At 56.2% G+C, this 21,693-nt stretch overlaps 1 protein-coding gene across 1 annotated transcript; it reads right to left on the reverse strand.

Annotated features, from left to right (window-relative positions):
- Window positions 1-563: 563 nt before the first annotated feature.
- HEYL (hes related family bHLH transcription factor with YRPW motif like) lies at window positions 564-9,710 on the reverse strand. The gene is made up of 5 exons (XM_051807078.1): window positions 9,364-9,710; window positions 5,644-5,710; window positions 5,118-5,201; window positions 4,580-4,661; window positions 564-3,181 (listed from the first exon to the last, which is right to left on the reverse strand). The coding sequence occupies exons 1-5, from the start codon at window positions 9,441-9,443 to the stop codon at window positions 2,514-2,516; spliced, it is 981 nt and encodes a 326-aa protein (XP_051663038.1). The 5' UTR covers window positions 9,444-9,710; the 3' UTR covers window positions 564-2,513.
- Between the last annotated feature and the right edge of the window lie 11,983 nt (window positions 9,711-21,693).

The following is a 21,693-nucleotide window of genomic DNA, read 5'->3' on the forward strand; positions in this document are numbered from 1 at the left end:
TTCTCCCAGCATCTTTCACGAGAAGGATCATTTACTGGTCCTTTCCTCAGAACAGAGACAAGCTCTCAGCTGTGGCTCTTTGTTTAGTCCAAAGCGTTTCCCGATGGCGAGGTGCCACAGGGGTTATGCTGGCCCTGGCTGCAAAGGGTCAGGAGACCAAGGCAAGCCCTCGGCGTCTGTCTGCAAGGATCTGCTGGACCCCATCTGTTCCCTGACATTTTTGCAGACCCTTGCAGCTAGATGAAATGATTTATTCTCAAGTGACGGATTATTGCCAATCTGAGGTCAAGCCTTGCTGACTACCCAGCTGATTTTGGCTCACATAGTGGCTTGCAAAGTAAAAAGTCTTGGGACCAGAGTCACCAAGAGCTATAAAACTACCAGAGGGGATGTCACCTTACCTTTTTTTTTTTTTTGAACCTTTTCAGGAACAAAAACTCACCTGCTGCAAAACTAGTCACCAATGACCTTCATAGGTCCCTTCCAAGCCAAACCATTCCATGATTCAAGCAGGCTGGATGAGCAGAACAGATTCACATCAACACTACATTTGACAGCCAGGACAGGGGTTTGAAAGACTTTATTTGACACCTTTGCTGATGTCACAACTTGTGAATCTAAGAGCACTGCACAGTGTAAAGTGAGGCCGGGCTACTCGCCGTGAGCTCTAACGTGCCAACCAGCCACAGGAACAGCCGGGGTCTGCAAGGATCCCCCTCCTCTGACTTTATCAAAAGGGAATACGTTGTTCCTGGCTGATTCTGGCACTTCAGGACAAGGGGGAGGAGAAGTAGCGGAGGCATTTCTGTGTGTTAAGTGCGATGACTTTCATCAAAACAACTGGGAGGGACTCACTTTCAAAACAATAGCAGATACATACGTTGACATGCACATGGCAGATGCAATCTGCAGGGAGGAAAACACCAGCTCATCCACACAGCCCAGCTGGCTGTGGTGTGTTTGACCTGAGGCATGGGAAGAGCCTCTCCCATTCAAGAGAGATCTTCTCCCTCTTTTTTACCTTTCTTTGCACCGACCTTTCCACATTTTTCTTCTTCAGAGTCACAGTGCTGCAGAGGTGGGCTAGGGGTGGGCATGCAACTGGGTCCAGGCTATTCTGCACATGTATCCCAGCAATCAAGGCACAGATGCAGGGAGTGGGGGCCATTCAGGTGAGGGGGAGCACTGGGAGACCCTGCCCTGCCTCCATGACACGTGGCGCAGAAGGGTGGCTTGAAAACTTCAAGTTTCTGTTCTTTGTGCCCGAGGAAGAGAGGGAGGGAGGACAGCCAGAGGAGCAGAGGCATATCTGCTGCATCAGTTGTCTAGGGGCACACAGGGTAAGGCAGAAAAAGCTCAAACTCAGGACAAGTGCAGACCCAGAGCTCGCCGAGGTCTGCAGTGACACCTCAGTGGGTTTTGGTCCCAGCCCAGGAAGAGGAATGAGTGAGACCCAAACATGGTGCTGGAGGAAGAAAACAGAGACATTGTAGGAGGAGAGGGTGAAGGATGCTGGGATAAGGGACAATGAGGGAGGCACTTCAAATGCAGGCTGCTCTGACCCGTCCTGCTGTGCAGTCATGGTTTCAGCAGGGGGTGGAGGTTTCAGCAGGGGGTGGAGGAGAGACGGCTCCAGCAGGGAGACTGGCAGAGGGAAAAGGCATTTTCTTCTCACTTTGGCCGTCAGAGCCTTCCCTTCTGTGACAGACGTCCCTTTGAAATCCTCTGTCTCGCCTCTTCACACCTCAGTGAGGAGCAAGGGCTGCACCCAGGTGGCCTGGCCAGCTGCTCCGGCACAGTTTGTGCAGGGACCTAGCACAGGCCCTGCAGACACGACTGGGATTTTCAGCCGGGCTGTGGGAACGAGCTCTGTTAAGCTGTTGCCTCACTCCACCTTAAGGGCACATAAGTGGGAAGAGCTGGTAATGCGGTGAGGAAAGCACAGGGATTAGCAGGCAGCCAGTTCGCTTTGGGAGCTGGAGGGGGCTCTATCCTGCCTTGTGGGTGCCAGAAGTGCTGGGCAGGGGTGAGCTGTGTCTGTCCCACCACACCAAAATTAGGTCCTGCAGCTGGGGGACACATCGCAGGGAATCAGCACGAGCAAGTCTATCTGGCAGCTCCGAGTTCCCAGGCAAATAAGACAGTATTTCAAGGCTGGCTGTTTTCCAAAGGAGAGCAACGCTGGGCTCTGCAGAGGGGTTTGCTGGAGGAGGAATGGGCTTAGGATGTGTGTGTGCCCCCTCCCTCGTAGCTGGAAGGGTCTGGAGTACATCCGCGTGCAGACAAGTGCATCGAATTGGATGTGATTTACGTCTGCAGGCATCACGAGGGAGAGGACGTGTGATGGTGAGGCGAGGAAGGCGGTGCGAGGAGAGAGGGAAGAGCAAAGAGAATTTTCTCTATGGATCCTTGGCTTCTGCAAAGCAGGAAAGACGCCTTTTCAGCCGAGTTTGTTCTTAGGCCTGCGGGCAATGAGTGCTGAAGAATTCCTGTCTCCGAAGGAGAAGGGAGGGTCAGAAAGCCCCGATTTCAGTCGCCCACGAGCGGCAGATCCTGGATGTCCCAACCCTGATCCCTGGTCCCTGAGCAGCAGCGCCCAAGACAGGGGGTGCCGTGTAAGGTGGTGGAACGGGGATGCCGGCAGAGGCTGGGGAGAAGAGGAATGTTGCAATTTGGCTGCTCTTGGACGAGCCCTCTCTCAGTACACCCGCTGGCGATGGCATCCTGGGTACGGCTGCTACGGCTGTGGACGAGCCTCCGCCTCGGGCCCTCCGGCTGGAAGAGCCCATCCTGCTGGCCAGGAAGCTTCGGCGGGACGGCAGCATGTCCCCCGGGACACGGCGAAGCGGGGCTGGCCTCACAGCAGGGCTTGGGTAAGCCAGGGAAGATGCAGTCAAAACTACCGGAGCGGGAGCAGCCTCCCTCCTGGGGATCTGCACGGGGCCGGCGGCGCTGTGGAGGAAGGACCACGGCCACGTCTGGATGGGCAGCAGGGACGTGGCCACTGGTGAAGGTTCCATTTCTGCCACATAATTATTCAGGTGGGAGAGGAGCCGCAGCCGGATGGGGTCGGTGGCGTTTTGGCCCTCGAGGACGCCCAAGTACCTGACAACTTCAGTGAGGCATTCGCGGAAGCCGATACTTCTGTAATCCACAGCCAGAGCTCGGGCATCCAAGAAGCCTGCAGGGAGAGGACATGGGTGACAGTAAGCCCGTGCAGAGCTCAGGAATGCGCTTTGATTTCAGTACCCTCTCTAATGCACTGTGTATTTCACTTGAGGCACTTTGCTGCCGTGTGATATTCCTGAAGCAGACAGCCAAGTGGGTGTCCCAAGGGACTGGACGTTTGCGTGCATGAGAATAGCATCTGTGGTTATCTCACAGGGATAAACCTGCCAGGGTCATGAAACCTCTTACCCCAGCATGTGAGACAAGTAAGAGGTTTCATTAGCTGAGCTCAGGAAGGAAGAATTTTTTCCCCATTGGATTCAATTGGTTATCACTGCTGGAGACATGACTGTGGGCTAGACAGGCTCTGGGGCCTTCTTTGCAAGTGGACCATCCCTGGTCTTGCAGAACAGCAGGACACTTTCCTCTGCCTGGCTCCCAAACTTTAAACTTCCTTTAAACCAATGTCTGGCCAAAGGACACAGGGCAGTGGCAGAACCAAAACTGCTTGGCCAAGAAAGCTCAAAACCACAGAAATCAACAGCTGACGACTGATTTTTAGGCTTCTACTCCCAACTTGCAGCTTCATGAGACGATAAGCAATAAAGCAGAGAAATGTCACAGCACAGTGAAGCGCTGGACCACTGTGCTTGACGGGGTTTCTCGTGACAATACAGCCCTTTGTTGCAGTGCAGTCAAACTGAATATCTAAACAAATGTTCCAGACCAAGTTACAGCTCTGAACCAAAGCCTGGATGCCAGCAATGTCCCCAGCAAGCCAAAACTGGGTGGTAAGCAAGCCAGAGGCTTCTTTACTGGAGCTGTGATCTCCATCCTGTTAACTGGAACAGGACAGAGGGTCTGTACTGAGGTCTCAGTACAAATAAGACCTTTGTTGAATTTTGCACAGGGCTCCCTCTCTCTTCTTATAACAACCAAGAGACGCACAAAGAAAAAGAACAGAAAGGGAAAAAAGGCCTTGTTTATTTGCAGAGTCCTCATGCAGAATTCAGCCTCTGCAGGAAATGTATCCCAGGGAGGAGGTAAAGAGTTTAATATCCTTTTCCTGGAAACAGGCTCCATTTCTGAGCAGGACTAACCTCATCTCTGCCTGAACAGCTTTTTAGCAGGGGGTGTGACAACACCACCGGTGCTGTCCCTGCAGGTCTGGGGGCTCACTATCCCACATAGCCCAGTCTCCAAAATGGATGCATGGAATGCTGACCCATATGTCAAATAACAGGGCAGGGAAATGTCTATCTGCCCTCCCTCAGGAGATATTTCCCTTGGGCAGCAAGCAGGGCTTGCTTTGGTGCTGGCTGGTGTCAGCTTGCTGCTACGGGTGATGGGAAATTTTTCTTCCAGGTTTCCACCTTCCCCTCACCCATATGCTTTTAAGACCAGTTCTTACCTGTCCCTCCAGTGGCATGAAGCATTTTTAAGTGATCCACTGTCATCTGTAGAATTTCTGCCTTCTCCAGCTTGGAAGACCCCTGGATGTTTGGAGCAGAAAGAAAAAGCCATTCATCATTTTATGGTCTAGGGCTTTGTGCCTCTCAGGAGCCAGTGTTTGACCAATGAGCTCCTCCTCAAAACCTGAAGCCCGGGAGTTCTCAGATTGGTGTAGTGCATCCATCCAGACTCTGCTTTTCACATCAAGTGAGTACAAAAAAAGAGCTCCTTCCCAAGGTACCCCGATGCAGATTGAAAATCCCTATTTCTGTGCTTCTTCATATCTGCAAAACACTTTCTAGATTGAATTTATCCTCCCCAGGGCTCCTGAATGTTTGCTAATAACATTTTACCACCCAGTTTCACCACCTACTTACTCCCTGAAGTGAAAGACGTAGCGCTGCTCCAGACTTTCTCATTCTGAGGGTTCTACCCCAAGCACTGCTGAATGCAGCCTGCACAGGAGGAGATCAGGACACACAGACACACACACACACCTGCTTCTCGAAGGCGGTGGGGACCAGGCGCCGCAGTTCCGAGAGGCTGCTGTTGATACGGTCCCGGCGCCGCTTCTCGATGATCTGCAGGAGATTTCCAAGTGCAGAGAAGAAACCACAGTCATTTACAGCCACAGCTCACGGGTCTAAAGCCCTCCAGGTTGAGAGAGGTGCTTTGAACGGGGCCATATATGTAAATGTTCAGGGTGCAAAAGTTGAGCAAAGAAGCGTCAGCTGACTGGTGTGATAATCCCAGGTGAAATCGCTCTCCTCCAGTCCTATCCCCACCCTTTTCTGCCAGATTTGAGGCCAAACCTCTGCAAATAACTTGGCTGTGAGGAGAGCTCTGCAGGAGATGGAGCGGGGAATGGTGTAAAGGTGATTCTGCATGGTGTTCCCACAGGAAGGACATGCCAACAGCCCCCCACTGCACACAGGGCAACATCTCTGGCACAGAGCCGGGACCAGCCTGACCCCCTGTCAGGGACACAGCACAACCACCCTGGTCATTGTAAATGACACTCACCCCTCTCCTCTTCTTCCTGGCTTGTATCTGAGATGTTGTAGTGGGAGACACAGACCTGGAAACATGACTGGAAAGGAAGAAGAGGGAGTCATTTCTTGCACTAGCTGGAGAGAAACCTCCGTTGCACATATGCTTTACACACGTTTGCCATCTGTAGTTCCTCCTCCCCCCCCAAAAAAAATATCTTCTGTGGTTCCCATCTCATTTTTACCCACAACACAGAGCTCAGGAATTGGGGACGAGGAGCCAAACAGAGACTCAGATACCACTCTCTCCCCTCCCAGAGTCTCCTTCCAGCTTGGGCAGATTTCTGCACCAAACTGTCCATTCACTCCCAGGCTCACCCCTCCTTCAATCTCAACTCATGTCAGCATCTCCACAGGGCTGGAAAAGCAGCGATCCAAGCTCTGGAGTCATGGCCTTTTTTTCCTCCATGTGTGAACCTCCCAGCTCTCGTGTCTGAGCCTGCCCTGTCTGCAGGGCTTTGCATCTCAGAGCCGCGATAGCACGAGCGCAGATCTGAGCTCCCACCCAGGGAGGGCTGGCTGCTCCTCAGGGTGAGGCCAGCGGCAGCATTGATGTGGTTTCTGAAGGCCTTCCCGGAGAGTCGCTTCCCAAACCACAATTTTTGGGGTGGGCTGCGACGTTCCGAATGCACGGACACTCCTGAACCAGACAGAGAAGGGCCAGGACCTGGGTGGGGGCAACACCTGGCAGGAGGTGACGGAGGTGGGACCCTGCCTGTTGCCTGACAGCCCCAGGGACCAGCTCTGCTCAAGGGAAGAGGGACAAGGGGGGGGCACAGGCAAAGGAAAAGGGCCCCACAAACCATCCTGTGCCTGGCAGGCCTGGTTGAGGCTAAAGACGCCAAAGGTCTGCACTAGGCACGCACGGGGAGGCAAAGTTCAAGCCTTAGGTCCCCACAGAGGTGAGGTCTCCATAACGATGGATAACCAGGCGTGGGAAACTCCCTGGAGCAAGACCCCTTGGCTTGGGGGGGGAGGCCAGCTGGGCCACCTTCCGCCCTCCCCGAGCAGGGTTTCTCCCTCTGGAAAGTGGAACTGGCTCAGGGCTGTTTCTGTGCCTTACGAAACGCAGCGCAGGGATGTGAGCACGCATCCATCTGCAGCCCCGGCCAGCCCAGCGCGCCGGAGGGACCGGAGCCCACGTCAGACACGCAAATCTGGGAAGGGCCACCTGGGTTCACCTCGTCAAATCAAGATGCTTCTCAGTTCGACGAAGCATTTTAATAGGAGTCCATTAATGACGTTCCTGCACAGACAGCGCTGTCTGCAGCAAGCCAAAAACTAGACCAAACTCAGCCCATTAAAAATACAGTTTGTTAGGCCCAAGCGAGGCGCTTTCAGAAGTGGTTTTACACAATCAGACGAAATAACACGTTCTACTGCTGCCTGTTCCACTCATCTCCATACAGGTACCCTATTTGAATGTCTGCTGGGTGGGCTTTCTCTGGGCACAGGTGCTGGCTGGCTCCACGAGTACCAACATGTGTAGCCAGCGCACGCAGACACACATAGGATGAGCACGTATGATTGTGAAAACGGGCTGTGTGTGGACACTGGAGTGTTGTACGTGCAGGGGGTGGGTGCTGAACTCGCCTGGCAGCGCAGGAATGCGGAGTAGGCACTCAAGGAGGAACAGTGCATTTTGAAACTCTCTTTGCAGAGCGGTCCGGACACATTGCTCTTTGTGAGCCGCAGTTCCAGATGTGGATATCAAGACCCAGCTTACTGCAAAATGTATTTTAAAAATACGTTTGACCGATTTGAACCACATAAAAGATAGGGTAAGTATATTCTCTGACGATCAAAATTTCTGCGTTGCTCTTTTTCTTAACTTTATCACTTACAGCCCAACTTTGGCTATAAACCAAGCGGTATCTTGCACTTCTGCAGTGACCCCAGAGCCTAAACTTGCTCCACGCACTGATCCAAGCCTCACACCCGGCGTGACTCATCTCCACACTACAGGAAAACTGGTTTGCCCAAACCACTCGACCGATGGGTAATGGGCTGGGAACCCCAGCCAGGCAGCCTGACTGCCTCCCTCTGTTCTAATCACTCCTCCTCACTCCCCACCTGGAAGTGTTTCATTTTCCTGGATCCACCAGCATCCTATGCAAGATGGCATTACTTGGGGTGTAACCTCATCAGGGCAGGAACAGCTCTTTTGGCCATATATTTGCGTGACATGAGGAACAACATACACATATACAAATACCACCAGATCACAGCCAGCCTGGTTCTACGACTGCCTTGAGAAGACAAACACACATTAGCAGCACCAGAAAGAGATTAAAAGTTCATCATTACTGTTCACTGAAATAAAATATTGTGACAATTCCAATATTTTATCCCTCAGGGTACTATAGACTCTGTGTGCTGCGCTGATGTGAAGAGGTGGGATATATTTCATCTGCAGCAGGAAAGTAGATTAAATATTGATGCACTTAGAAACTGCATAAGGGGTCAGGGAATTTCTGCAGGACATTTTTCGGATATGCCTGACTCTGCTGTGACCGTATCAGAAGCAGACTCATGAATTTAGTCCCCTGAGAACCTGAGCTTGGCACCAGGCAGGCGGCTTCTCCTCTCAGGATATCAGGCAGCAATAGGGAATGAATTAATTGCTGGATGCAGAGAGAGGGGGACAGAGGGCTACTGCAACAAGAGTTCAAAAGCAATTGATTTTTTGGATGAGAACAAGTAACAGAGACTTTCCTTCATCCCTTGCACCGTCTGCACCCTCGGAGCCTGGGCATGTCCATGAAGGGCTGACAGCCTGGGAACCCGGGCTGCGAGCGGCGCTGGGGATGCCCTTTGCCAGCGGAGGTGCAGCCCAGGGGAGTGCAGCAAAACCTGTGGACACCGCCCGAGGACACACGGGTCCTGTCCTCACTGTTCCCTCACCAGCAGCAAAGCCCCAGAGCTGAAACTGCAGCTCAGCAGCGATGGGACAGAGCCCGACAACTGCGATGCCGAGGGGCACAGGGGCAGCCTTCCCCTGCTCGGGCTCCCTCCCTAACACATCACAGCCCCAGCTGGTGCGTTACGAATGCATCAGCAGAGCAGAAGCGTTTCTCATGCAAAACCTCCTGGTTTCTCATGCAAAACCTTCTGGTTTCTTCCACATTCCCTGAGAGCCCTCGGATTGCAGGGACCGCAGGGGCACCAGGCAGCTGGCAGGCGCCTTTGCTCTGGGGGGCTGCCCCAGCTCGGGGTGCAGAGACCTGCCAGCACCCGGGCTCCCACTGCCCTTCTCCCACCAGGCAGGGGAAGGCCATCCCGCTGTCTTTAATGGGCATTTTCTTGAACGCGATCAGCTCCCAACACAGCTCTAACACTTGTATCGCCACTTGGGTTTCCTTGCTGGGTCAGTCCCGCCGCCAGCACCAGCCCACGCCGGCACACGGGGATGATCCTGCCGGCCCCACACAGGGCCAGCCCGGCCCCGAGGGGTTCAGCGAGGTGCCAGGGGAGCCGGTGCCCTCCCGTGCCGTGCCCCGGTGCGGGGGTGGCAGAGCCCGGTGCCCTCCCGTGCCGTGCCCCGGTGCGGCGGTGGCAGAGCCCGGTGCCCTCCCGTGCCTTGCCCCGGCAGGCGCCGAGCGCTGCCGCCCCGAGCGGCTCGGGGGGAGCTGCCGCCAGCGCCGTGCGCGGTGCCGGGACCCCAAAACCCGCGTGGGACGGAGCCTGCTCTCACCTGTACTCCTCCTCGCGGCCCACGTCGATGGTGCCGTCAGACTCGGTGTCGGACGAGCTCTCCTCGCAGAGCCGCTTCATCCTCGCGGGGGGAGAGGTCGGTGGGCTCGGCGAGGCTGCCCCACGCGTGGCCCCGGTGGCCGCCGCCGTCCTTCCCCTGCCGTGCTCGGGGCAGTGCTGTCCCTGCCCGGGCTCCGCTGCTCCGGCCCCGCACAGCTCCTCCCCTGCCCGCTTTGCCTCTCCCACCCCCGGCTCTCCTTTCCTGGCTCCCTCCCGGCACGTCCCCACCTCCTGGGTAATGGGTTAATGAGCCACCATCTCCCAGGAGTGACGGATTACGCGGCCGCGCCGGCGCTCCCCGGTTCCCAGGGCCCCCCTTCGCCCCCCCCCCCCCCCCCCCCCCGCCTCCTCCCGCTCGCTGGTCGAAATCCCAAGTCTTCCTGTAAAAGGAACAGTCTGTGTGAACCGTCTCATGTCCCCCCCTCCTGCCCACGGCCCCCCTTCCACCCGCTGCACATTGGCCTCAGCCCCAGTTTAAAGGGACCAGTGACCTCACTGGCAACAGAAAACCGTGGGAAAGAGATGGGACTGATAAAGCCTTGAGTTGTTTCAGGGAAAAATCAACATCCAGCCCCACACGCACACACATGTCTGCCCGGCTCTGCGCGGCGCAGGCACTTTGGAGGTTTATGATTCAGATGGAAACCAGCTTATTCGAAACACGGTGCTGTTTGAGGACGCCGCTCAAAGGGCCCTCGACTGGGATTAATCAGTGGCCTCGGCCGAGGGCCGGGGTGGCAGCAGTGGCACCGCACTCGGAGGCGTCAGGATGGGTTCGGCACCCCGGCGCTGTGCCACGGTGGTCCCGCCAGGAGCTCGGCCCCCTGCCACGCTCCCACAGCCTTGGAAGCGTCTTCCAAGTGCCAGCTCATGGCGCTGCCAGGGCATTTGACACCTACCCTGTGAAACAAAGCGGCCAAAGCCCAGCTTTAAGGGTTTATGACACTGGGATGAATTGCTGTTTTCTTGTCTCATTCCACAGAGCCGGAAACTCTGACCCGCAGCCCAGCATCTAGGGAGCATCTCCCTTTCCCAGTGCTTGGGGGAAGGAGGTAGGAGTCTGTTTTTCAGAGCCCTGCGCTGCTAAAATCCCCCAAGGCAGCAAAAACGTGTGCGTGTGGGAGAGAGAGAGAGCGTGGAGGAGGGAGAGCGCTGAAGTGGAGGTTCCCAGTACGAAAATAATGCCTTTTTTATTTTGAAAAAACTAATCGGCGCTGAGATCTGGCAACACGTGGGTTTCCCAAAGCCTTTTGCAAAGACCGTGGCGGCGATAACAGCCCGTCGCCGCTCGGGCCGGCCAAGCCACCCCACCACCCGTCTCCCGTGGCCTCCTGGGGTGCTCCCTATCTGCCTCAGCCATCTCTGCCAGCTCACCCTCGCTGCACCCGCCAACCCCGAGGTGTCTGCAATTCCCCAGCACCTCGCCAGCAGCTCCGGAAAAGCCAAATCCCAGCTCCTGCCTGCCCTTCACCCACGCCTGCCCCAGCCCATCGCACGGAGCAGAGCAAGGCACGGCCCCCCTGACCAGTTTTTTGAGGCTGAACCACACCGTCCTCCCTCCCGAGGTGAAACAACAGGGACCTGAACCAGCCGTCCCGCGCTGGAGTGCAAAACTGACATTTCAGAAGTGTTTGTAAACTGAAAAAGAGAATAAAACATTTGCTCCAGGTCACAGCACTTTGTTTCTCTAATTCTGATGTTTTGTTTTCACTGCGAAAAGTGGTCAAGAAGCCGAGCTGTTATTAGCTTACGTTTCCAAATGAAAAGTTACTTTGAACCAGAAGAATTAGAAAAGTGTTATTTTAGCAATTTTGAGACCCGCTCCTCCTCCCTTTCCAAAGTGATTTCAGTTAGAAACACATACATCTCCAAACCAAACTTCCCATAAACATGTGTTTTTGAGAGATTAATACCCTTTCCACTGATAAAACCATTTAAATGGGATCCTGAGATTGGTTATTTCAGGCTCTTGCTCATATCACAGTGAGCCTGAACCACGCAGAGCCCAGACCTGCCATGGAGGAACACTTTTCTTCTCCATTAGAAAGGAATTCACTGTCCAGACTTGATCTTTTCTGGGCCTTGTCTAAGCATCATTATCTGGGTTCAATTGAAGTGTAATTGGCAACATGTTTTTCTAGGATTACACTTCATTATGAACAGAGCGGGGGCCCTGAAACCCACTTCTCCTGTAATCGGATCCATTTTCCAGGCTGTGCTCCTGGAGAGTCGTTTATAATCACCCCCAGCAGTCCCAGGGGGATTGTGAGGGCCATCTGAACCACCCCAGCTGAAGCAGAGATGGTGCTGAGACCCCTCACGGCCGGTTCAGTGGAGACGACAGGGGAGGATTAAAGGGGCTTAGCTGCGTGCGAGGGGAGCTGGGTTTGGATGAACATCACCCGTGTCCTGTGGGAGGGAATGGACAAACCTCCCCCACTGTGGGCAAGGGGTGATGGGGTGCAGAAATGGGGGGTCTGGGGCTGCAGAAATGGGGGTTCTGCCCCTGCTCGCCTCTCACTGGGCATCGGTGCAGGCGATTCCCACGGCACACTGACCCCAAGTGCAGAGCCACAGACAGTGGGTGACCAACCCCTGCCCAGAGCCGCCCTGCTCTTCCCTGGAGAGCTACAGGCTTTGCCACAGCCAAGCCAGGGAATTATCAGGGGAAATCTCTCCCCAAGCCCTGAATTAACTGCCCTGGCTCCATGCTCAGGGCTGTTTCCCCTCTGAGAGCACAGCAAGCATTGCTGCAGTGCCTCTCCCCGTCCCCAGGACCCCTGTGAGACCCTCTGGGACTCAGGAGACTGGTGAGAGCTGTCCCCTGCTCGGGCTGGCTATGCCTCTCCATGGTGGGAACAGTTTCCAGAGGATGGGTGTCACGAGGACGGGGCTAAGCCATCCATCACACCCAGCACTAATTGGCTACCCTGCTTCAGAGGCCAAGGAATAAGTGAGCTGCAAAGATTGATGTCCCTTCCCTGCAGCAGGAAAAACTCTCCGGGCCAGGGCTGAGGGTGGATCCCTGCCAGGAACCTGGGATTGCCCAGGTTTGCCTGCGCCAGCAGACTCCTGGGGGTGAAGGGCTCCAGCCTAAATTTCCCTGGAGAGGTGATGGTCAGTCCAGCCACCAACCCCCCTCTCATGCTGGGATCAAGCTGCTCCTTCCCCTCCCTCCTTCTCAGCTCTGGGAAATGTCCCAGGAGAGCGGCCAGCTGTGAAAAGCTGCAGCAGCTGGAATGTGGGAGGGAGGGCAAGGCTTCTGGAAAGCCAGAGGCAGGAGCAGGACTTATCTGTTACCTCCCCGTGAACTGACACCTCTGATTTAACCCCGTGCATGCCTGGAATGCCCTGTCCGCACATCTTCAGTCAACATCACCTCCTAACCTCAGGTCCCACCGCCGGCTGCCAGACCCACAGCTGTAATTTCAAAAGCAGAGGCCTCGCAGGGATGCTGGACAGGATTCCTGGCTGCAGTGCTGCGGACAGGCTGTCTTGTTCTGTGGCTGAGCAGAGGGATTCATCACAGACGGGAGAATCAGGCAGGGCTTTGGGGAGGTGGCTTGGGATGAAAGCGTGTAGGTATGAATACGATATCACCTCCGTGTTTTGTCAGATCTGGAGCACAGCCAGGAGAGGATTGTTTGCCGTGGCTCCACTCCAAGCCAGAGGCACTACAATTGCAAACTCCCCCCCACTTCCCCGGCCCACGCAATCCAGAGCCGGCCCAGCCGACTGCTACGGGCAGTCCAGGGGAGGGAAAAACAACATTTTCCCACAAACCCGTGGCCTCACCCTTCCCCAGGCAGGGACAGGGCAGATCCTGGATCTGCTCGGGGCCCGACTGAAACTCGGCGCTGCCCTCTCCGCCCTGGCACGGCTGTCTGTGTCCTCACACCTATTGCCCCACGGCGGGTCTGCGCCCGCCCGGCCCTGCAGCCCCGGCCAGGAATGCGGCTCAGCCCCGCAAATCCCATGGGATGGGGCACCACGAGGCTGCACCTGCCGAGCTCATGGCTGGGGTGCCTCAGAGGTGTGCTGCTGTCTCTGCAGGATGTGGTGCTTGTCCCCCCTGAGCCCGTGCCCAGGGCAAGGCTGGGACCTGCAGAGGGGGTGCCAGGTGTCAGGCAGCTCTGTTGCTGCATCACCAGCCAGGGACAGGTTCACCTTCCTGCTCTGGAATCGACAGTGGATCCTGATGGTTTAGCATCAGCCACCGCCAGTGGTTTAGTCCCAGCTACCCCTGCCTCAGTTTCCCCTGCCTCAGTTTCCCCACCCAAAGTGATCTGCTGCACTGGGCACTCACTTCACAGAAAAGCCACGATGAGTGATAATTAATATTGCACCACCCCTGCTGACAGACGGGGTTACTGGCTCTTCCAGGAGCCCAGACTGAGGTCAGGGCTCCCCTGTGGCTACACAGAGAGGACCTGGAGACTCACTGTCGTTGGACACTGGTCTGCTCCTCTCTGGTATTTCGGACCCAGAGAGGGTGATGCAGACAAGGTGAGCTGCTGCAGTACAGGGCAGTGCCCATGACCACTGCAGCCCTGGTCTCCTTGGCTCTCACTGTCATGGACAGGATGAGCATACCCTGGAGGTGCCAGCCCCGCTCCCGTCTCTGGCCGCTGGAAGGACTTGGAAGGCCTTCAGCAACAAGAGGAGCTGGGATGGGAAAACCCATGGCTGGTGAAGTGAGGTCCTGGCCTTCCCCCGGGGCCAGTCCCCAGGGCTCCGGGGAACACAATGCCTTTGTTTGGGACTTGGCCTGCACAAGGAGCCCTTCCCTTGCTCTGTCCCAAAACACCAACCCTTCAAAAGGCCTGTTCTCCCCCTCCCCTTCCCCCAGCCATGCTAATGTGCCAGGCCTCTTCTCATGAACCCTGGGAGAGATCAGGTTGGTAGACAGTTTCACCACTTGTTAAATGTGTGTTTAGCGATCTTGTGAGTAGACAAGAACAAATACAAACAAGCCAGGCTGGAGAGCCCCTGCCCCTCCGCCCTGCCTGGAACGCACCAGCCCCAAGCCTTTCTTCTCTAACCACTTCAAACTTTCATTTCTTCTGAAGCCACAACAAGGCACACTTTGTAAAGCAAATGAGTAAACAGCAACTTTCAGCTTAAAAGGAAAACAAGGGGGAGGGACTGTTTTTAATTACTGGATTTTAAAAAGGGCTTTATTCAGTTAATTGCTTTCTGTTGTAAAATGTTCTTCTGCGCACAGCCCTGGTTCTAGCTGCGTTGCTGCTGGCCAGATGGCACTGCAGAGGCAATGACAGCATGTGCCTTCGCTGCTTGGGTACACAAGTGCCTTCAGCATTCACAGACATCGCCCCCGAGCCCTCCCAGCCTCCATGGAAATGACACGAGGCACCCAGTGTTGCTCAGACATGACCGGTGGTTCGGCGTGTCCAACTCATGTCACCTCCAAAGGAGCGGAGGAAGAGCGATCGGCACGCACGGAAAAGCCTCTGCAGCGCCTCACATCGAGTTCCCAAAAGGGCTAATTGCTGTTGATTGCCTTGGCTGCAGAGTGTCACCTTCCCAGTCTGGGGGGGAGAGCCCGATGTTCGTGCGAGGTGCTGAGCTCAGCTCGGTCCCACCCTCTGGATCGGGGCGGGTGACGGAGCTGCGAGGTCTGGCGCGGCAGCCGGCGAGCGTGTAGGCATGTGAAGATCTCCGTGTGCATGTGGCTTGCTGCAGCAATGTGAAACGGATTCCAACTGTACTCCCGGTGATCACAACCAGCTTGGAAGATACCCCGAGTCCGTGGAAACAGATGGATTAAAAATAGAGAGCTCAGGGGTGCACGAAAGGATCTTTAGCAGGAACACCACCAGTGAGGGTGTCACTGTGCTGGGGACAGATGGCACAGGGAAGGGACAGGGGGAGGAGGCAGCAGGGGACTCTTCTCAAATTGGATCGGCCCCAGAAGGGGAAGAGTGAGGAAAGGAAATGGAGCAGGAATGGCCTTGGGCTCCTGGCACATGGAGACCCTAAGCCCGGTGCTCCTCACTGCACCCTGGGCACTGCAGGGGTTTCCACGAGGCCCTGGTGAGTGGGTGCTTCAGAGGGGGGTCAGTCAGTGCAGGGGAAGATGGAGAGAGGCTTGTTACCAACATGGAGCTCTCAGGAGTGTGCACCCACTCCTGCCTTGCTGGCGTCCATGAGGGAGCACACACGTGTGGGGGGAAATGGGGATAAGGAAGCTCCCAGTCCCCATTCAGCAGGGATGGGGATCATCCCCTGCCCCTTCCAGCACAGAGGAGGAGAAGTGCACATCCAAAGGACTTACAGAGCCAGAGAGGCCCCAGGGTCAGGGATCATGCAGAGTTCAGGGCAGTGATCGGGCTGGCCTGGGGGGAACTCCCAGTGCTGCCGCTCCCTCCAGCACTGTGAGCTCCTGGCTTTCCCTCCTTGCACGGCTGCTCCTCTCTTAGTGTGTCCTCCCCCCTCCCCACACTGGTGTTTTCCATGCTGGCACTTCCCACAGAATCATTCAGATTGGAAAGGACCCTTAAAATTGTCAAGTCCAACCGTTAACCCAGCACTGCTGTGTTCTCTGCTAAACCATGTCCCCAAGTGCCACATCCACAAGTTTTTTGCACACTTCCGGGGATGGTTATTCCACCACTGTCCTGGCCAGCCTGTGCCAGTGCCTGACCACCCTTTCAGTGAAGAAATTTTCCATAATATCCAATCTAAACCTTCACTGGCACAACTCGAGGCCGTTTCCTCTGGTCCTGTCACTTGTTACCTGGGAGAAGAGACGGATCCCCCACCTGGCTCCCCCCTCTTGTCAGGGAATTGCAGAGAGTGAGAAGGTCCCCCCTGAGCCTCCTTTTCTCCAGGCTGAGCCCCCCCAGCTCCCTCACCTCCTCCTCATCTCACTTGAGCTCCACGCGGCTGCTTTGATGGGGCAATCTCCTTTCGGAAAACGAACCCAGGAGAGAGCACTGACAGCCAGAACGTCTCCAGAGCAGCTTCGGAGCCGCCGTGCCCACGGCAGCAGCAGGCAGCTTTCCTGCCGAGGAGCCCTTTCCCCGCGCCCACCGCGGCGGGGGGGTCGGCTCCTGCCGGCAGCCAGCAGCTGCTGCTGAATGCTCACTTTCTCTAATTGAATAGCAGGAAGTTAAATCTTGTTTCTTTGCCTTTCAGGCTGTCAGCTGGAACAATCGCCCACCTGTGGCACCACCCCGGGGATATAAATAAGGAACAAAACACAATGCTGCCCGAGGAATGGATGGCGTTCCCAGAAGATCTCCTGATACTGTATGCCACAGTGCGTGCCCACACTAAAGAGAGGTGTCTGTGCTGTGGGGGGCACGTGGGCAGCCCCACAAGCTTCCTGGGTGGTGTGGGAACAGCTTCCAGGCAAAGGGATTGAACATGCACAGAGCACATGGCACACGGGTATCGTGGTGTTTTCCCCCTGAAAAGGTGAGGCAATAATACAAAGGGACAGTTTTATACAATCAACTTTTTTAAGGGTTCCCCCATTTGCTTTTATGTTGGAAAAATACACGTCCTGCCAATGAGCTGAATTTTCTTCTTTCTCTTTAATCCCCACCCCACCTCCCTGAGCCACCGTCTATTCCCACGGCCTCACTGTGCCTCGAAGCCACTGGCTATTCCCACAGCCTCCCTGTGCCTCAACAAATCTCACTCTGTTTTGCACATCAGGGAGCATCCACAGACCCTCCCAGCCATGGCACTGGTGTGTTAAACACGGTCCACAGGCAGAGACAGCCCTATCCCGTGGCCTGTGGATGCTGCAGCAGCTGGAGCAGCGCTCCAGGCAGGGCAGGTGAGTCCCAGCGAGACCAACACAGGGAGGAGTGGTAAGTGCAGCTGTGCAGGTGAAGTGCCAGCACTCTGCTGGGGTGGCCGGTGCTCCCATCCGGCACTGGGTCTGTCTGGGATCTGCCCCACATCTCCAGGACAGAGGCTGGAGTGTGCTGGCGGCTGCCCCGTGTGCTTGCTCGCTGCTCTCTTCCCTGAGCGTGCTGCCAGACCGGCCACGAAGCCAAGAGAGAGCGAGCTCCTTCCTGGAGCTGCGCCTCCCTCCCTCCCTCCCTCCCCGCCACCCAAGGCGCTTTCCCGCCACCTCCGGCACTCGCATCATCAGTTCACAGCCCGGCCCAGCGCTCCCGCCGGGATGCTCCCAAGGCAGCGGCCGGCACAGCTGGGCCGAATCCGACAGCTATGCACAGCTGGAAGGAGCCCAGCTGAGGGAAGGATGGAGGAAGGCTGCAGTGCAGACCCTCCGGGAAGGGGGGAAACGCGGCTGGGAGGGCAGTGGGAGCCACCAACACGCTTGCACACGCACTCACACGGGCCAACGCTGTTGCCACGAGAGGAAATTATTAATTTGCTGGGAACAAAGTCGGCAGCGAGTCAGAAAACATCCTTCTCCCGACGTGCTGGAGAAAAGTCTCCCAGCCTCCTCTTGAGCCCTCCCGGCCAGCAGCCCTGTTGTCTTTGTGGGGGGGGACAGGCCTGGCACACGGGCATGTTTCTGGGCCCCATGCCCCCGTGCCAGGATGGAATGTGGGCAGTCTGGGCGCCGCATCCCCATGTGAGGACGGAATATGGACGGGCTTCTCCAAGATGCAGGACCCCTCACTCCCTCCACAGGACTCATGGCACCCTGACCCGGGGGTGCTCCTGCCTCCCCAGTGCCATGGTGGGGGATGTGGCCATGTCTCCCTCCCCACCACCCTTTGCCACTTCCCTGTTTGTTTTCCCACTGCTGCCATGGCAGGGATGGCCACGGCTGCCCTCCCTCCAGCTCCTCGAGTGGAGCCGGGGTATTCAGGGCTCAGCAGCCTGAATGAAGCCAGATCCCTGGACACATTCCTGTGGTTGTGGGGTTTTTTTTTTCTTCCTTTTTTCTCTTTCTTTCCCCCCCCCCCCTTTCTCCCTCGCTTGGCACAAGCTAAAGGATTCAAAAGGAAGCCAGCCTTGGCAGACACGGGGGGAGGAGGGAGTGGGGAGATGAAAGAAGGCCTCTCTCCAGCTTTCTCTTCCAGTTCCCACACTCAGCCGGCGCGGAGAGCTCCTAATGATTCCCAGCCGCACCTGGAGGAGGCCACTTGGCCGCCGAGGAAGCGGGGGCCTGTTTGTACAGCCAGCAGGACAGGCCCCCACGGCCCCCCAGCCAGGTCACCCTGGGTGACGAGGTGCCTGAGATGGCAGCCTTGCCACGGTGGCATTTCCATGCCACATGCCAGAACTGGAACTGAGGAAAACCTCTTCATGCCCAGCTTGGTGGGCTTCGAGCAGCTGCCCTTCCCCATGGGGGTCATACCCTGTGAGGTGGTGGGTTGGGGACCACCTGGGGGCTAATGTGGCCCCCGGGTCTGTGCTGAGGCAGAGACACCCATTCACACGCTCCCCAAACACACCTGAAGGGGAAGGAGCACCAGGCAGCACCGCAGAAGGTGGTGGTGACACTTGGGGCACGTTGGCCCCCCAAGGACACCAGGGAGGGGGACACCAGCCACCATGTCACCCCCTGGCTGCGCCACAAAGCCCTTCACGCCCTCTCGTGGCACCCACTCAGCACCACAACTGTGCTGGTGCCTCTCCCTACCCCTGGCCCCATCCCCAGCCCCATCCCCGTCCCAGTCCTCACAGCTGTGGCAGCAGGAACAGGGCCCCTGTTTCCCGGGGCAGATGCATCCCCACCAGGATGGGTGTGAATTCCCACTCACACAACCACATCCACCCGTGCTCCAATTCCCACCAGATGCAGCCCAAAAGCCAGTGCTGCAAGGGGCTGGCAGAGCCAGGCTTCCCTCATAGGGCATTCGGAGCAAATTTTCCCTCATTTATCCTCCCTGGCATCCACAGCTTCTCTGGGCAACCTGTGCCAGGGCCTCACTACCTTCACAGGGAAGAATTTCTTCTAATATCCATCTAAATCTGCCCTCATTCAGCTTAAAAGTATTCCCCCTTGTCCTGTCACTCTATGCCCTTGTCCGAAATCCCTCTCCAGCCCTCTTGGAGCCCCGTTAGGTACTGACACCCCCTCCTCTCCTCTCCTCCCTGGGGGATTATGGCACAGTCCTATCCGGCAGAGTGCTGCCAGCAACGCTTTGAAGTGCAGCCCTGGTAACAGAACCTTCACTGCAGGAATGGGAAAACGCCAGGACAGAAAGATCTCCGCCTCCGTCGCTCACTGGTCTGGGCAGAACTGGGAAAACAAGGCAGTTTTTTAAAAGGGGAATCTCCAGGCAGGGAATAGGGCTGGGTGGATTTGCTCTGCAGTTACAAGATCTTTGCCCTCTTGGTGCTGCTCCAGCCCAGTAACCAAAGGGTTATTCCCACCAGCGTGGGTGGGAGTTATCCCACAGCTACCTTAAGGACCAACACCAAGCTGTGGATACCAACAGTTCCCAGTCAGAGCTGGGCAATTCCCAGTTCTGGGGGGGAGGCAGGAGAAAAGTGCAAGGATGGGTGTATGCACCCCATTGACTCCTTCTGGCGGGGGGCCAGGCCCGAAGCAGAAACTGCCTGGTGCATCTTCCAAGGAGCTTGCCCGGCGTGGAGCTGCCTCTTGGCAGCGGGAGACGCTGCTTTCCTCCGTCAGCGGGGCGGTGAAGCGGCTTCACACGCGCCCCGTTGAGTCACGGCTTCGCCGGTGGCCTCGGCAGCGCGGGGTGGCCGAGCCCAGCCCTGGCTGCACTCGGGGGAACCATTTTAGGCACCGGTGACAGAGGCATCAGCAGACAGGGCTATAAATAGCGGTGTCGAAGGAACGAGATGGTCAGGCTGTTCAGATCCTGGCACGGCCCCGCTAGCGCTGATAGCAAGTGCCCTTTGCTTGTTCTCTTGCCGCCAGGTCCCCTTATCTACTCTTCCAACTCAGGGTGTTTCTGTCAGCCTGTCACCAGGTCCCCTGCCCTGACATTTTAGCCTCCTGGGATGGCTGCAGGTCCCTGACTGTGTGTGTTGGAGCCTTTTCCACAGTCCATGAAAGATGTAAAACCAAAGGGACTGCAGGGATGAGTGGAGTTCCCACCTGGGACCCCTCACAGCCAAAATCACAGGGTTGTCGGGAAAGACCTGTATTTGCACGGCCCCTACACATGGGGACCTGCAGTGACACAGGGTTCACTGCACTTCAGAGCACTCCTGGATTTCTGCTTTCCCCCCCCAACGAGCTAGAGTCATCCTTCAGACTTGACATTCCCTCTGGATCATTCATCATTCATCAGTTTTGGATTCACTACCCCTGGAAGTGTCCAAGGCCAGGTTGAAAGGGGCTGTGAGCAACTTGGTCTAGTGGAGCTGTCCCTGCCCATGGCAGAGGAGTGGAACTCAAAGAGCTTTAAGGTCCCTTCCAACCCAAACCAGTCTGTGATTTTATAATTCTTTCTGATCTCTGTCACAGTGGTGGGGAAACTGAGGCAGGGAGGTGTCATGACTTACCTGATGCACATGAAGGATGAGGAAAGCAGAGTCCACTCTCTGCCTGACCTCCCTGCCATGCCTCCATGTCATCAGGCGTGTCCCACCCTCACCAAGACACCCCACAAGTTCTTGGGGTTAAATCCCGGATTCCTCATGAAAAGCAGTTCTTGCTATTCAAGGCTGTGATTACCTCGGGAACATCTGCACTGACAATTGCTGAGTGGCAGCATAATTCCCCATCAGCTCTGCCTCCGCTTCTCCTCCTCCATGGGCTCCGTTTCAAAGCACTCTCACTGCAGAGCCCTGCAATGCTGGCAAAGGAAAAAGCTCGGAAAACAGGCAACAGAAACAAAACCTCAGGCTTGCAGCAAAGCAGTGACAAAACATGCCAGACCCACCTGCACAAACCTCCCCCTTCCCACCCTACATGGCCTTGGCCCATGTCCTTCCATGACCCGCCCTGGCCCTGGTGTCAACCCTCGGAGTCAAGGGGTTTGGGGTGGATTTTGCATCAGAGGCAGCTCTTGGCCTTGGTGTAGACATCTTGACCTCTCAGGAGTGGATGGACCCACCTGAACTTTCACTGGTGCAACAGGGGCTGGAATCTGTGCTGGAATTTGATTTTTCCTCCAGGCATCTGGTGGAAGAACACGCAGGACTGGGGATGGGCTGGGGGAAGGCATTCCAGCAAAACAAAACACTCTCTGCTGAGGGCCATCCATCCCTTAAATGAACACCCATAGCAGGGATGCTGCCCCGGGGCCTATGGACATTCCTTGGCTATATTTGGTGTTGGATGGAGAATTTGTTGCTTCCCCTTAACCCATCTGTTCCCCTTATTGGCAGGGAGGAG

Source organism: Manacus candei, unplaced genomic scaffold (assembly GCF_025592945.1).
Source record: "Manacus candei isolate 608988 ecotype Guabito, Panama unplaced genomic scaffold, ASM2559294v1 h1tg000070l, whole genome shotgun sequence".
In the NCBI taxonomy this organism is placed as follows: domain Eukaryota; kingdom Metazoa; phylum Chordata; class Aves; order Passeriformes; family Pipridae; genus Manacus; species Manacus candei.